The sequence below is a fragment of the Onychostruthus taczanowskii genome, unplaced genomic scaffold (assembly GCF_017590055.1).
Source record: "Onychostruthus taczanowskii isolate IOZ18803 unplaced genomic scaffold, ASM1759005v1 scaffold1, whole genome shotgun sequence".
NCBI lineage: Eukaryota > Metazoa > Chordata > Aves > Passeriformes > Passeridae > Onychostruthus > Onychostruthus taczanowskii.
Window position 1 is genome coordinate 5,197,248 of NW_024496525.1, and position 14,332 is coordinate 5,211,579.

Genomic DNA, 14,332 nt, shown 5'->3' on the forward strand with positions numbered 1-14,332 from the left:
ACATAACAACTCCTGCAAGTTACAAAATGCTATTCTGTGGTCATGATGTTCAGGTGTCCCAAAGGTCTGCAAGAACGTGCATCAACTGCCATGACACAGAACTATTATTCAGAACTAACTTCTGAATAATTCAACTTTCGATATTACATTTGCAGCTGAAGCCATTTCCAAGTATGAGATGGAACAAAAAATACAGGTAGCACTGGCCTCTAACTGCATTACAATTGGATTTAAGTAATTTCTTACAATGGGGCATTCTTGAGCTTCCATTACTTCCATTAGCTGTGTGAATGACCTCTAATCTCTACCGCAAACTGGGGGAAAAAAAAAAATAAACTTCTTGCTCTGTATTGTAGAAAAAGCCTTCATACAGCAGCACTGCCACCTCCTGCTTGCATGGCGGTACAAGGCTTGTGTTGCAAAGCAGCCACAGGGAAGATGCAGTTTTCTGCTACTAGGTAACTGAGGCAGTAACATTTTCTAACACTCAGGGATAGCACGTTTGTAGTTCTGGGGATAGGTAGAATTTTCACAAGTGAACTTTTGTTTTAGCAAAGAAAAGTACTACAGCCATTTGTCCAGGATTTCTGATATATCACATAGCAGCTGAACAACAGCTCAAAATGTGTACATTTATGTTCTTGTGCTGTACCCAAGGAATACATTATACCTATTGAATGAATACGCTTCCATGGAGTTGATCTGTACACAAACCAACACATTTTAACAGATCTAAAATATTTCCTGTGGTCTGCACGAGTGCTGCAAGCCCAAAGCATGAATGATTTGTGCACAGGATTAGTTCAATGCAATTGGGGTGTATTTGATCATATGCAAGCATTTGTGTGGTCTATATGCAGCAGGTCCAACAGGTCCCAGATGTATCACGTATGCTCTGAATCACTGGGACACAGGCAGGATAGAGCCAGTGCACTGCCAGAACAGAGTTAGAATCACAGTCATATCAGGCTGCTGGTTTATTGCTTATCATAAGCCAGGAGAGGACAGTTTATGCTTTTGAGAATATTTCTACACGCTTACAATGCCTGGTGCAGGGTCTCTTGCAGTCAGTCGTGTGCCCACTGAACTCTCTCTGCTGTGCTAGGGTGTTATAAATATGGACCCTACAGCTCAAACCTGGTCCTGCTTAGGGATTCATCTTTGGTACTGACATCACCTCTAACGTGACAAAGCCCTGCTGCAGACTCAGCTTGTTGCCACCACCATTGCCAGTTCAAACCAGCCACATGTGTCCCACAAATTGCTACTTGCTGGGCTCAGAAAAGCCAGAGGACATGACACTTTTTCTTCTGGCTTGAAATAGGGCTAGATAAGAGACAAGGACAGACGTTTCTATTAGATTATTCTTGAACCTCAAAAGCTTCCCAAACCAGAACCTACTGTGAATCATACAGCTGATCCAATTGCTCTTGGTTACTTGAATTCTTTTCTTGGACAATCACATTCAATACACAGAGTACAGAAAATTTCATTCAAAGCAACAAAATATGGAATGATGGGTAAGGAACATAATAGTGGATATAAATAATAATTGCCTAAGATAGATTTTCCCTTCCCACAGAATCACAAAGTTTCATTATTCCCATTCTTCCTTCCTTTGGAGGCATATTTATTGTTAAAAACAAGTTAAGAGCTATTGAAGACATTAGCAGGTACTGAAAAACAGCTCTCTTGCTTACTAGCCCAAATCTCCAGCAGGGTAAAAAAGTAGAAGAAAGTCCTGTAAACCATTTTGTTGGTGAAATCCCAGTTCACACTCAGTTAATTGGCCTCTTTTGTGGGATTTAATCTGGTGGCATAAGAACCTTGAAATAAATCTCTTAGCTGCGATTAGAGATGAAGGAGAGATTAGCACAGGCAAGAGAGTTGAAGTGGTTTTCTCCATCTCCATTGGTGAGTCAGTGTGAAGACAGAGCAACTACAGAGACATCAGGAAATCAGTATTTCAGTCATCCTCAGGATGTCCAATTCAGGTATTTTCTCCCTTCTATTCAGCAAGTTACCAGTTTCAAGATCCTGTTCAGTCCTCTGAAGCAGGTTAGTGGTTTCTTTTATAATGTCACAAATATCAATGTATGTTTAGCTAAAATAGCAGATTTTAGCAAAATCAGTAAGATGTGGCTTGTTTATGACAAAATAGCAAAATTTCTGTGAACAATTTGTACCTAATAGGTAAATATTATTAAAAAATAGCTGTGCTATGTCTTGTTCAATATAGTTAGGGGAATTTGATAGCAAAGGAACAGCTAGGTGACATCTTGGAAGCAAATTGTATGGTGATGGAAGCTGTGTTTAAAGTTCGATAAATCTGAATTAGACAAAGAAAGCTTGAGAACAGTATTGATAGTATGGGAGAAATTTCTACACTTATTTGTCTTGTTTTGTTGACAGAAGTATTTCTCCCTTTAGAGAATAAAATCCAGTTTGCTGTCCCATAGCTGGGGAAAGTATGTCTGTGTATATATGATTCATAATTCTGGAGTGGCTCACGTGCAAAGGTTTCTAAGAACTATGACAGAGGTGTTACTTCCACTGAAATCCTGGGAGCATTTGTGGCTTTACAGTAACCCACTGCCAACTTTGACTCGGAGAAGAATAGACACAGGTTGCAGAGCAAGACTGACACTTTCAGCTCATAACTGAAGTTCAGTTCTTTCAGCTGAAAAATCTTTCTTCATGGCGTTCAAAAAATTATACTACACAGCTGTGCATGTGTTCCAATAGATCTTACACTAATAAATGTATTAGTATTCAATTCTTTAATAAACAGTTAGGGAAAGAATAACGTTATGATGCATTTATAAAATTCTTTATGATGTGAAGAGAATCTTATTATCAGAAATAAATTCTGTTAAACTGTTAGCACAGGTGAAAATCTTAACATAAGTATCCATGTAGAAGGCTAGGAACAAGAATAGATAACTTGCTCTTCTGTCCCAGACTCAATGCACTCAAGGTTTCATGAGAAGCACAGCGTCCCCCAAAGATCAATTCCAAGTATATCAGTGACAGCCAGGGTCAGTCAAGAAGTGGCCTTTGAACTACAACAACAGCCATTCCATCCCTTTTCTCTGGCACTAGGACTCCATGAAATCACAGATCGTATGCTGCTGGTGTGGGTAGCACTCTAAGATAAATGTCAAATGTTCCATGAAATCTGATCCTACAACAATACTAAAAATGCACAAAGGAAGCTAAGAATACCTTATGAGAACTTCTGGAGACAAGGAATTACCAGGAGAATTTTTCTTACATGGAAGTTTTTACTTTTTTTTAAATTCAGACATCTGAAAATTTGAGACGGAACAGCTACATGAGATTAAATGTATCCCTGCTTACGGAACTCAACTTCAAATTTCTTTATGGCTAGAATATGATAAAGTCTCAAATCTACATCTTTCAAAATCAACACTGCCTCTGGAGTAGATTAATTTTGAGTAGAACTATTTACAACTTTTGTCCAAATGTTAAAATTAAATACGTTTGGCAAGTAGGGTGTTTTCAGTGACACTGTAACTAATTGTGTGCTGAACAATTTTGAGGCATTTTTCAAATATGCACACATGTTTCACAGAAACAAACACTGAGTGATGCATTCATGTGTGCTGGCCATTGAATGTGAGCTGTGTATCAGCAATCAGTAAATTTCACAACAGATTCTCGCTGTTGTGAGCTCTGAGGCCTGAGTATCAGGGGCAAATAAATCTATTAGCAGCCATCATTTACAGTTATTTAAGGTCAAGTCATGAACTGCTTAAATGGTGAAGCAATCAAAGATACTGTCTCCAGGCTTAGCAGGCTTATTCAGGCTGTCAGCTGAATTCACAGGGAGGCTTAATTCTGTACCACCAGAGCATGATCCCTTCAAAGGAGTCTGAACAGTACTGGAGAAGAAAGGTGTGAAGAAAGTGTAATTTTATAAATTACTATTCTCTGGACATCTCTATAAGGTGTCTATCATTTATATGATTATCACAATATGATCACAACCAATATTCAGCCATAACTGATAATCAGCCTTAACAATCATCACAACTAGGACCCTGTTTTTAAATTCAGAAAGCTGCTGGCCTCAATACCTTTGGAAATAGACTGGAAAGGAAAAACACTGCGCATTTTGTACACTATTCTCTACATTGTACAGAAGATACAAAGAGCTGAATAGCTTTGAGAAGAATTAGTTTTCTCTGTAAATGCAAGAGTAAGTAAATGAAATTTGAATTAATTAGATCTCACAGGCCTTAAAATCTTAGTGTATGAAAATATTTAGCCATATCCTAATACGAATCACACAATGTATTCCTTGCCTGTACAAACTGAACTGATTCCTTCCGACATAAACACATGAAGATGCTGGGATTCCATTACCTTTTTAAACTGCATTCTGCAACAATCTGCTTACCCAATGCTAAGCTTCACTGCAGCTGGGGATCCTTTACTGGGTCAGTGTAGCCCTGCTTTTGTCCAGCTTGTCTGTCCCCAGGTATTTTTCATCCTGTTTTAGCTGATACAGGTTCAGTAATACCATCCACTAACTTAGAAAATATTATGCTGCTTATACATCTCTATTTGCCCAGATTTACAGGATTACAATTTACTGTTTATAAATGCCATTGTATTAGTGGAATTAAATGACTATATAATTATATAATGCAGAGTTTTACAGTACAAAATCACTCTAATGAGAGTTGCCAAATTAGGAACAAGACAAGCATGTTTTCTGGAGAGGAAAGACAAAAAGAAGGCTCTATATATGTTTGTTCATTCAACTTTTGAACACAAACCTGACCATAACACAGGAACCTAAGAGTAATAAATACCTATAATTATTTTTAAAAATGCAGGCAACAAATAGAAGGGAAAGACACAGTCTTCTGAAGGAAAGACAGCAGACCAGTTTACTTTTAGATATCAGGTCTGCACAGAAAATTGGTCTTGACAAAAATTCATAGGAATCCAGAGTCTCTATTCATACTATTAACTTTTAATTGCTCTAGTTGGTCCTTAGAATGGTTTTTTTTTAAGTTATTCACATTGTTACGAAATTTAAGCAATAAATTTCACTGGGGCATTCCCTTGGCAAGACTCAGAGTGCGTGAGGCTGTGCAGGAAGTTCTTTTGTAGGCTCTATAAATACCTGGTCAAACAGACAGTAATCTCTCTCCCTCTTCTTCAGATTTCTACTGCATGCCTTGGATCCATGCTCCTAATCAGCTTATGAGCTTCCCTTGACCTACGCTTCTTTTCCTAATGCGTGTCTGACTATGGCTGTCCTCAAAGTCAAATTCACCAAAACCAAGAGGGACAAATTGGCTCAGATCTTATGGATCCTCAACTGGGTTTCTGTAGTGAGTGGGATCATTCTCTTCAGTCTTGGCCTCTTTCTGAAAATAGAGATCAAGAAGCGCAATGAAGTGATGGCAAAAGGGGACATTAACTCTGTCCCCAACATGCTGATCTCTGTAGGGGTCATAGCATGTATCATCAACTTTCTGGGGGGCAAAATCTGCTACGACTGCTCAGATGCAAACAAGTTCTCTCGCTGGAAACTAGTAATGCTGCCATACATCGTATGTACCTTCTGTTTCACCTTCTGCATCCTGGTGGGTGCTCTCATGTGCTACACCATGAGGAATGAACTGGAAGAGTCTCTCTATCTGGGACTGAGGGATGCCATTAAGTTCTATAAAGACACAGACATACCTGGGCGATGTTTCTTAAAGAAAACAGTGGATTTGTTACAAATTGGATTCCGTTGCTGTGGAAACAATGGCTTTAGAGACTGGTTTGAAATTCAGTGGGTATCTCCTCGGTATCTGAATATGGCTTCCAAGGAGGTTCTGGAGTAAGTATTTATCAGTCATAACAAAAAACTCTAGAAGAAAAACTCTTTTAAGACTGGAAAGCCCTTTTCCCTGGAGCTTTGTATCTTAATAAAAAAAAATGTAGAATCATCAGGTTACTCACAAAATATGCTAAATATATGCACAGTCAAAAGATGTCTTTTGCTAAGTCTTTAGGGATGCAAAGCAAAGATGTATTTCCTTTTTCAGTGTGGTGAATTAGCTACCTCAAAATTTTAATTTCATTTATAGTGAGCTGATAACAGTAATATGTGCAACATACTATCAGTATGTTGCACAGTCAATTCTAAGCACTGAAAGACCCCTCTTCTTCAAGGTATTAGGCTTTGCAATCCCAAGTTCAAATCTGTATGTTCACATGTGAGAAACTGCCAAACATCACATACACTGCATAAAAAAGCAGATATCCCCCATTTCTTTCTGGTGATGGCGCTTCACGTGATGTAGCGACTGTGAAATTATATGCTCAAAAAGAAGAGTGGTAATACTTACAGGGAAGGTAAAGATTAAAAACTTCCAAAAGTAGATAATCCAGTCTGTAATAATTCTTCTAAAGCTGAAAAAGGTCTTCACTGACAAGACAGTAGTAGCTTTATATTCTCAGGAAAGACAAATGGAAAGAGCTTGACTGGCATTTGTCAAATGCTGCATTTTGTTGAACTCAAAAATCAGTGACAATAAAGCCAGAGAAAGGGAGGCCAAAGGTCTTAATTTTACAGAATTTGCAATTTGAAACTGCCATGATAGCAAAGCACATATAGAAAGCTGCAAATATGCCAGAGGGCAGGACCTAGGAGAATACAAACAAGGGCACCAGCATACAGAAGACACTTGTCTGTGGAAATAAAGCAATACAAGCATTCTCAAGAGAGAAGCCAGAAAGTGTCACACAGAACACTGACCCAGAGCTGTTTCAAGTCTTGGGTCTATGCTGAAAAGTGACATGACAACAAAGATGATCCCCAGGAATTTAAGAGTAGTAGCTTAGTGTGAGGTCAAAAGTAAAATATACTTCCTTTTATTTCTGTGAGAGAGGCAGAAACAGTAATGTCTTAATTAAAGACAGCAAGGGTCTTAATTAAGCTGTGTTTTCTTCTACAGGATCACCTGTGCTCTGCCATTGTTTTGAGAATACACTGTCAGCTTTTTCCCCATTTAGGCAGAAGGTGACAGTGAAATATGTGTGAGGAAATCAGTTTCTGAATTCCTTTTGCTGCGGTTAGATTGCTTAATTTTATCTTGATTGGGAGAATCCAAGTTGGTGCTGTATAACAAAACTATACCATGACTTCCACAAATCTGGTAGTGAAACATTTGCTATTAAATCACTGGAAGTAAAGTCCAACTGGTAATGTTCTGAAAGGATGGAGAAGGAATCAAATATTTCTTGGTTTCAACTTGTACTCTGTGTCCGTAGTTTGTAGAGCAAGCGGCAAAGCAGGGGAGAACTGACATACTGTGAACTCACATGTAACCTTTTGGAAAAAGGAACTTTTCACCTTCCTGCAAAACCCTGTTCTACAGCTCTATTGCCAACACCACAATTTGGCAAGGCATGGAAACAGTCAGTGGAATGGTAGGAATGTGAGGTTACAGCAGTACAATGCTACCATTGCTTTGGTTGGGTAAAAATCCTATTTGCTCAAAAGCAAATGTTTGCTTTACAATACCGTAACAACTTTGAATTGTAACAGCAAATAGCAGTGAATGTGTTGCTCCACCAACTCTTTTACTAAGGTCTTCCCTTCTAACAGTACCAAGATACTATTAAGTACGAAGACACAAATGAAATAATTTTTAAATTTGCCACTAGCAAAGGAAACACAATGGCAGAGGGATATAACCCAAGTCTGAAAACTGCTACTGTCCTCTTTATAACAAGCCTGGAACAAAAGAAAGTATTTAAATTGATATTTGGAATCAAAAGAAAAGCTTAAGACCCAGTTTAAGAGATTGTACTTCAACCATCTTAAATGCTGTACTATATTGGGGTCATTAAATATATTTAATACCCTGAAACATAGAGGGCCACAACGTGCCAGTCTTCCTCTCCTCCATGAGCTTTCTTTTCTCCTCCCACACTGGAGCCCTCTGGTTTGTGCCTCTCTGGCTCCCTCCCCTTCCAGTGCTTGGTTTTGCCTATGCCCACAACATGGCTCACACACTTCAGTCTATCTTCAGTGGATTAATTGGACTCTTTTGCATTGATTCCATTCTGTTGCCATAACCAAGGATATGATGGCAACAAAATGAAAAGCTAGACTTGAAAATGGAGAAAAATTCATGCCTATCTCATTTCTAATGGGAGTGGGAAATGGCAGGTGAACTTCCTGGTTTACCTGGAGAGATCTTTGAGGAAAATGTTTTTGAGCGAACTTTAAAAAAAACAAAAACACTACAACCCAAATTAAAAACAGAGGAAGAAAAGGACAAGAAACAAAAAAAGAAGGTGTATTTAGTGGGCTCACAGCAATAAAATAAAAGCAATTTTTCTGCCATCACAGCACTGACACAAATACTGAGCTTCCTAGCAGCTTATGTTTTATTTGAAGGTTACATTTATTAATTTGAAGGTCCCAAATTCCAGATCAAGACTGGACGACAGTGTTTCTGCTCATTCTATTTACCTAATGAGCTTCTTGTAACGATTTCTTTCCCTCTCATTTAGATCAGCTGTACTGGAACAGAAAAATATTATTTGCAAACATTAATAAATTAGTATGTTTTGGAAAATAGTAGAAAATTTACTATTGGCAAATAGTGAATGCTGTATATCTAAGTGAAAATTATCTATCATGTATTATAGTCCCCTTACAAAGGGACTTGATAAATCAGAACATGGTTCTCACCCATGGGGCTGTCTCAGGAAATCAGCCTTTTCCACCAAGCATAAAAATAGATACATGCTTAGAGATTGCTTCTCCAAGGTGTGAGAGTCTCTCTCAGCCTCTTAGATATTGTCCAGTTTCTGGAAAATCTCTTTCTCTGAAGAAAACAGATGCCAAGGATTCATTTATCTTCCAGAAAATCTTGGTTAATTTGAGACTGTGTTCTCTTTCATTCAATGATTTTTTTTTTTTCTATACCTCTCCATCATTCTTATTTCACCACTTGTTTTCCTCCTGATCTTACAGAGCGAATCTCTTTCCATTCAATGATTTTTTTTTCCTATTCCTCTTCATCTTTCTTATTTCACCACTTGTTTTCCTCCTGATCTTACAGAGCGAAAGGAGTATTTTTAGCAATAAATATATTTCTTAAAGTTACAGAAAGTGAAGTTACAAGAAGTAGAAACTTCCTTGTGAATTACTCTCAAAACATGTGCTGCACCAGCCCTTGCAATGGCTACAGTGGCAAAAGGCCAGCAGATGATCTCCAGTGGTTCCTGTGGTATACAAAGTTGTTCTTGTAATTAGGATCCCTCTCATGGAATGTTGAAAATTATGTTCAATTATGTTGAAAAATTAATCCAGAAGTAGTGAAACACAGGACTTCCAGGGATATAACTTCCATTAGATTTCCACCAAGATAAACAAGTCCAAAAATTGTCTTTAGTACTCAGTACAAAGATACCTAAAAAGGCAACATCTCCCTGAACAATGAACTCATGTCTTGTGGCACAGAATGAAGAAGCACATGAGGTACTGTGCTATACCACACTTAAATACAGCAAATATATTCAGTGTTCCTGCAGTAAACAACTTCTCCAGTTGAAAGTATATCCTCATTTTCTTTTTGTTATGTTGGAGAGGCCTACACTGCAGCAGAGTTGTGTTACTTCCTTTTCTAAAACCACAGGCACTGCCTGCTGCTGCCACCAGGTTTGTAATGCCCACTTTGTCCTGTTGCAGCCGTCTGAAGAGCAACGTTGATGGGAAGTTCTTGGTGGACGGAGTCCCCTTCAGCTGCTGCAACCCCAGCTCGCCACGGCCCTGCATCCAGTACCAGCTGACAAACAACAGTGCTCACTACAACTACGATTTCCTCACAGAGGAGCTCAATATCTGGATGAAGGGGTGCAGAGAGGCCCTGCTGGACTACTACACTGGTATCATGAGGTCCATTGGCATTGCAGCATTGCTTATTTGGTTGTTCGAGGTAAGTCTCACAAAAATGGCCTCTATCAGATTAATCAGTCTTCTGTGTCTCCAGGATGGAAAATGATGATGGTGTAACACATGAGAAGTGCCTCAGTATCCAGTATAAAGTCCACAAGCACTTCAGGAATGTTGTAGGTTTTCTTTCAGTAAAGACAACTTTTCCAAAGTCCACAGACCAGAAGGAAATCTTGTTAAGGATGAGAACTATCAGAAACCATGTATAAAATTTATAGAGCTTTTTCAACAGAATACAGCATATTCCCTTCCCTGATGCATTTATGGGACCAGATATAGGATTATACATGCAGTGACACAACTGCAAGGAAATTTGGTGAGAAGGTCTGAGTGTTGTTTTAAGTCAGTTTTAAGAAATATATAAAATATGAGTAGGTCTTTGGCTCAATGCATTAATTTTGTTTATAATTAAAATTGAGCATTTTATTAATATCTCAAAGCCTTTTTATATTACGTAGTTTCACCAGAATAAACAGTACTTGCAGTCATGGCATATGATCCTTTTAGTAGTAGACTGGGCTGCTGGTTATGCAATCAAAATAATCACATCCCAGGCAAGCTACACGCCTGCAAAGCTGAAGTGTTCCTGCTGATGTCTGTAAAGAAGAGTTCTCTGGATGTTGTCATCTGCAAGTAAAGGACTCCCCAATGGCACAGGCTCCAATAAAGTTTTCTTACATTTTTAGTATGTTTTAGTTTTTTTTACTATTGCTCTATTTATTACATAAATATTAACATTGTAATTTAAGTAGTTCACAACAGTCCTCAGGCAGTTCTAGGAGGGGTTGTGGTGCCAGAAATAACCTGGCGTATGTGAAAAGCTGTGAGGCAGCTCTCTGTGTTCCCTTAAATATTGACAAGCTGATCTTGATTCTAAGAGAACAATGAAAGTGGGGCTTTTTCCTAAGCTTACACTTGAGCCTCTGCTATAGGCCATCCTTCTTAATTTTCATGCCTTGGCATGTTTGACACATATGGCTTACCCAGGAACGATTAACCTCCTTGGAAGAAATATTGATTTGACCAATGTCAGTGGAAAAAAAAATCCACTGAAATTAACATATTACAATTTTTTCTTTCCCAGTGATTGATGGTTCCATTAATTTATCATCCATTCTACATCAATTAGTTGCAGTCTCCGAGGCTACAAGGTTCACGAGTAATTCTAGGTATTTATGTGCAAAGGGGATTGCTACCTGAAGCATGAAGAGAGAATCAATCCATCTCTCCCTGCTATATTTATTTTAAAGTGTAACTAACTAGAAAAGTGGTTAGACATATTGCTAGGATAAAGAGTTTGTCTGCTCTACACACAGTTATGAGGCCTGTAAATACACAAGTCAGAGCACTGACTGAGTGATAGAACTGAGGCTGCAATTTCAACTGTTTAACCATTAACTGTTTCTTACAGCTCTCTGTACTGATTGGTGTCCGGTACCTGCAGACAGCCATGAAGAATGTCCTTCTGCTAGGAGATCTGGAGGGTGAATCAGATGGTTGGTTACTAGAAAATAGTTTTGTGGAAACTGCCAAATACAACATCAACATCATTAAGAATCTCGGCAAAGCCAACCAGATCTCCACTGTCTCAGGCATGAACGACCCCAACATTAATGTTCAAAACACAGACTGTGACAAAACTAATATTACAACAAAATCTATCCCTGCAGCTAGGTAGGCAGATCTTCCAAGAAATGACATCACAAATGTAGCTCTGCTCTATTACAGTCCTACAGTCACCAGATTTTATCTGGTGGGGAAAAAAAAAAAAGTAGAAAAACTAGTAGAACAACTGAACAAGCCACAGACTGGTGACAACTCCAAAAACGCTGATACTTCTTTGGAGGGATGTGTTTTTACTTGTAAAATCCCTGATTCTCAACACTGCAAGAAACTTCTGCAATTTCCCCCACTTTCTCTCCTTTACCTACAGACTTCTATCATGGTCTGAATGCATCAGAATAATCACTATGCACAAGCAAATACTTCAGACAGAGTGAGTCTACATGTACTAACAAAGATTAGTTGAATGGGTACCAAAGAAGTTTGTCATTACACCTATAAAAGTCCCGTAGCAGAGAAATCCCAAAAGAAATTATTACACTGGATAAAAAGATTGTTTATAGAAAAGAAGACAAAAACTGAAATGAATATTCTGCTGGTACAAGTTAGGAAAGGGGAAATTTTAACAAAAATATACATATATTACAGCCTACAAGAATGCACCATGTATGTGAAATCAGGTGAAGGCAATAAAAGTTACCACAAAAGAATTTAACTTGTTTTTCCCAAAATGTCTGAAGTACCTTTTCATTTCTTCCCCTCCAATAGTTTAGAGAAAGCTAGTTGCCCCACTTCCCTGAAAGTCAAAGGGTACAGTTGAAAGGAGTTCTCTGCTTAAGAAAACTGCCAGCTTGTGCGGGAATATTAAAACTTCCAACTAGCATGTGACAGTACAAGCTTAAAAACAAGTACATACTTCCTATGAAACAAACACTGATGATCCTAGATGTTTGAAAGCTCCTAGTTTCAAAAGTACTTACCACACTGATCCAGGGGTGGGAAGGTAAGAGGTTATTTGTAATCAATGAATGCAGACAGACTGACAGCTCACACATCACACCCCTGCTACTCAGGAGCTTTGTCAATGCATAGAGTGAAAACCTTCAATGCCCAAAACACCTGTAGTTACAGGATGCCCTATGACTGTAACTGATCATTAATAGTCAGCAGGAAAAAAGTACCAATAAAAAACAGAGGTGGAAAGACCAAATGAAATATTTTACTTGTCACTGCTGTGAGTGCATTCTTTGGATAATCAAGTAAAACAAGTTTTATCACTGAAATATTTTAAATAGAACAATTCCTGCTTTTGAAACTGTGCAAAATAACAGTAAAAATTTCTTTACATAAATATTGTAGTATCCCATGAGAAAAAGCAAAAATTATACTATAAGGATATACTGTAAATAAACTGTGCAATGTAATAATTTGTAGTGTAATTCCAGCAGGCTATGTCCATGACCATAATTTCAACTGGAATTCCTCCACTGCCTAACATGATAGGCCTACACTTAAGCATCTTAAAACCCCTTCGAAGAACTAGATTTATAATCTGAGACTTCCTTCTACAAGAACTGCTAATTCTTCTCTTTGCACTGCACTTACCTGTATGCCTGCTTCTTGTCTTCATTGCAATCACTTTGCCCAGTGAGTGATTAAAACTTAACTGGTGTGTAATTCCTTCAGCCATTTCTGAGAGCCAGAAGTACTTACCAGCAACTCTATAATTAGCTGATACAGGCTGGAAAAGAATGAATGCAGAAAGTTGTAGTTCCTTGAGAGATCAAGGAGAAAGACACTCATGTATTGCAAACTAATTGGATTTCACACATTTTTCTTTAAATGCAGTGTATTTTTTTTCAGATAAGTATGCCAAGTGTCACCTGTGTCAGTCAATAGCAGTTACTTCCTCAAGACAATTTTATTCTATTTTTGGTAAAACAGTCCTAGACCTCAATAACTAAAGCTTGTAGAATTATAAGAACTGCGAGCTTACTCTTTTGATAGTTTTCTAGTTAATGGGTTTGTCAAGAATCTGTTCTGAAAAAACAGATTTGGAAGGAAGAGTGAACTGATGATCCAGCCTCAGCATCTCTGTCAAGACAAAAAAAATGCCATCCAGCAGCAGCTGTAACACATTGCCACAAAGAGCAGAGGTTAAGTAGCCAGCTATACAATTTTCTCTGACCCCCACATAGCTCATTTACTTGCATATGAAGAAAACACATTTTACCATAAAAGATTAATCAGCATTTAGCACATTAACCTTTATCTCTCAGCTAACTGCCCCAAAATGCAGCAGTGGAATGTGATTGGTTTTGAAATTAGCTTACTTTCAGCATACATCTCACAGGCAACAGTCCTTATCTGGCCTATTACCAGTAATTACTTAGTCATTAGACTGTTAATTTCTATCCTGTCTAGGCATTCAGAGTCTCCACCGATAGGAATACATTATAAAAGGATAACAGCTTGTTTCACAGTATCAGGATAAAATTTACTTTTGTTAATAAATGCTTTCTTCTTTGCTTTGTATTTATTGATTTCCTCAGAACATGGAAGTGCTACACCCTACATATCCAGCTTCAGTTATAGCACCTGTCACGATAGTTTGGGTTTCCTGCAGTATTTAACATCAGAGGCACTGGATCAAGGAAACAAACTCAGGCAGCAGCACAGACTCCATCTTTAATTCTCTGTAATTCATAAAGACGGAGATGGCATTAGTGAGCCAAGCCTTTAAGCCAGGGCATCTGCTCAGATACAGAA

The 14,332-nt window shown here is 38.2% G+C and overlaps 1 protein-coding gene across 1 annotated transcript; it reads left to right on the plus strand.

Moving 5' to 3' along the window:
* The first annotated feature begins 1,729 nt into the window (after positions 1 to 1,729).
* LOC121334076 (photoreceptor outer segment membrane glycoprotein 2) lies at positions 1,730 to 13,008 on the plus strand. The gene is made up of 4 exons (XM_041401001.1): positions 1,730 to 2,058; positions 5,198 to 5,866; positions 9,737 to 9,983; positions 11,412 to 13,008. The coding sequence occupies exons 2-4, from the start codon at positions 5,286 to 5,288 to the stop codon at positions 11,676 to 11,678; spliced, it is 1,095 nt and encodes a 364-aa protein (XP_041256935.1). The 5' UTR covers positions 1,730 to 2,058; positions 5,198 to 5,285; the 3' UTR covers positions 11,679 to 13,008.
* The last annotated feature ends 1,324 nt before the right edge of the window (positions 13,009 to 14,332 follow it).

Coding starts and splice junctions, on each gene's coding strand:
- LOC121334076 (XM_041401001.1), top strand. CDS start 5,286: ATGGCTGTCCTCAAAGTCAAATTCACCAAAACCAAGAGGGACAAATTG. Junction 5,867..9,736: donor GCTTCCAAGGAGGTTCTGGA/GTAAGTATTTAT, acceptor GTCCTGTTGCAG/CCGTCTGAAGAGCAACGTTG. Junction 9,984..11,411: donor TGCTTATTTGGTTGTTCGAG/GTAAGTCTCACA, acceptor TGTTTCTTACAG/CTCTCTGTACTGATTGGTGT.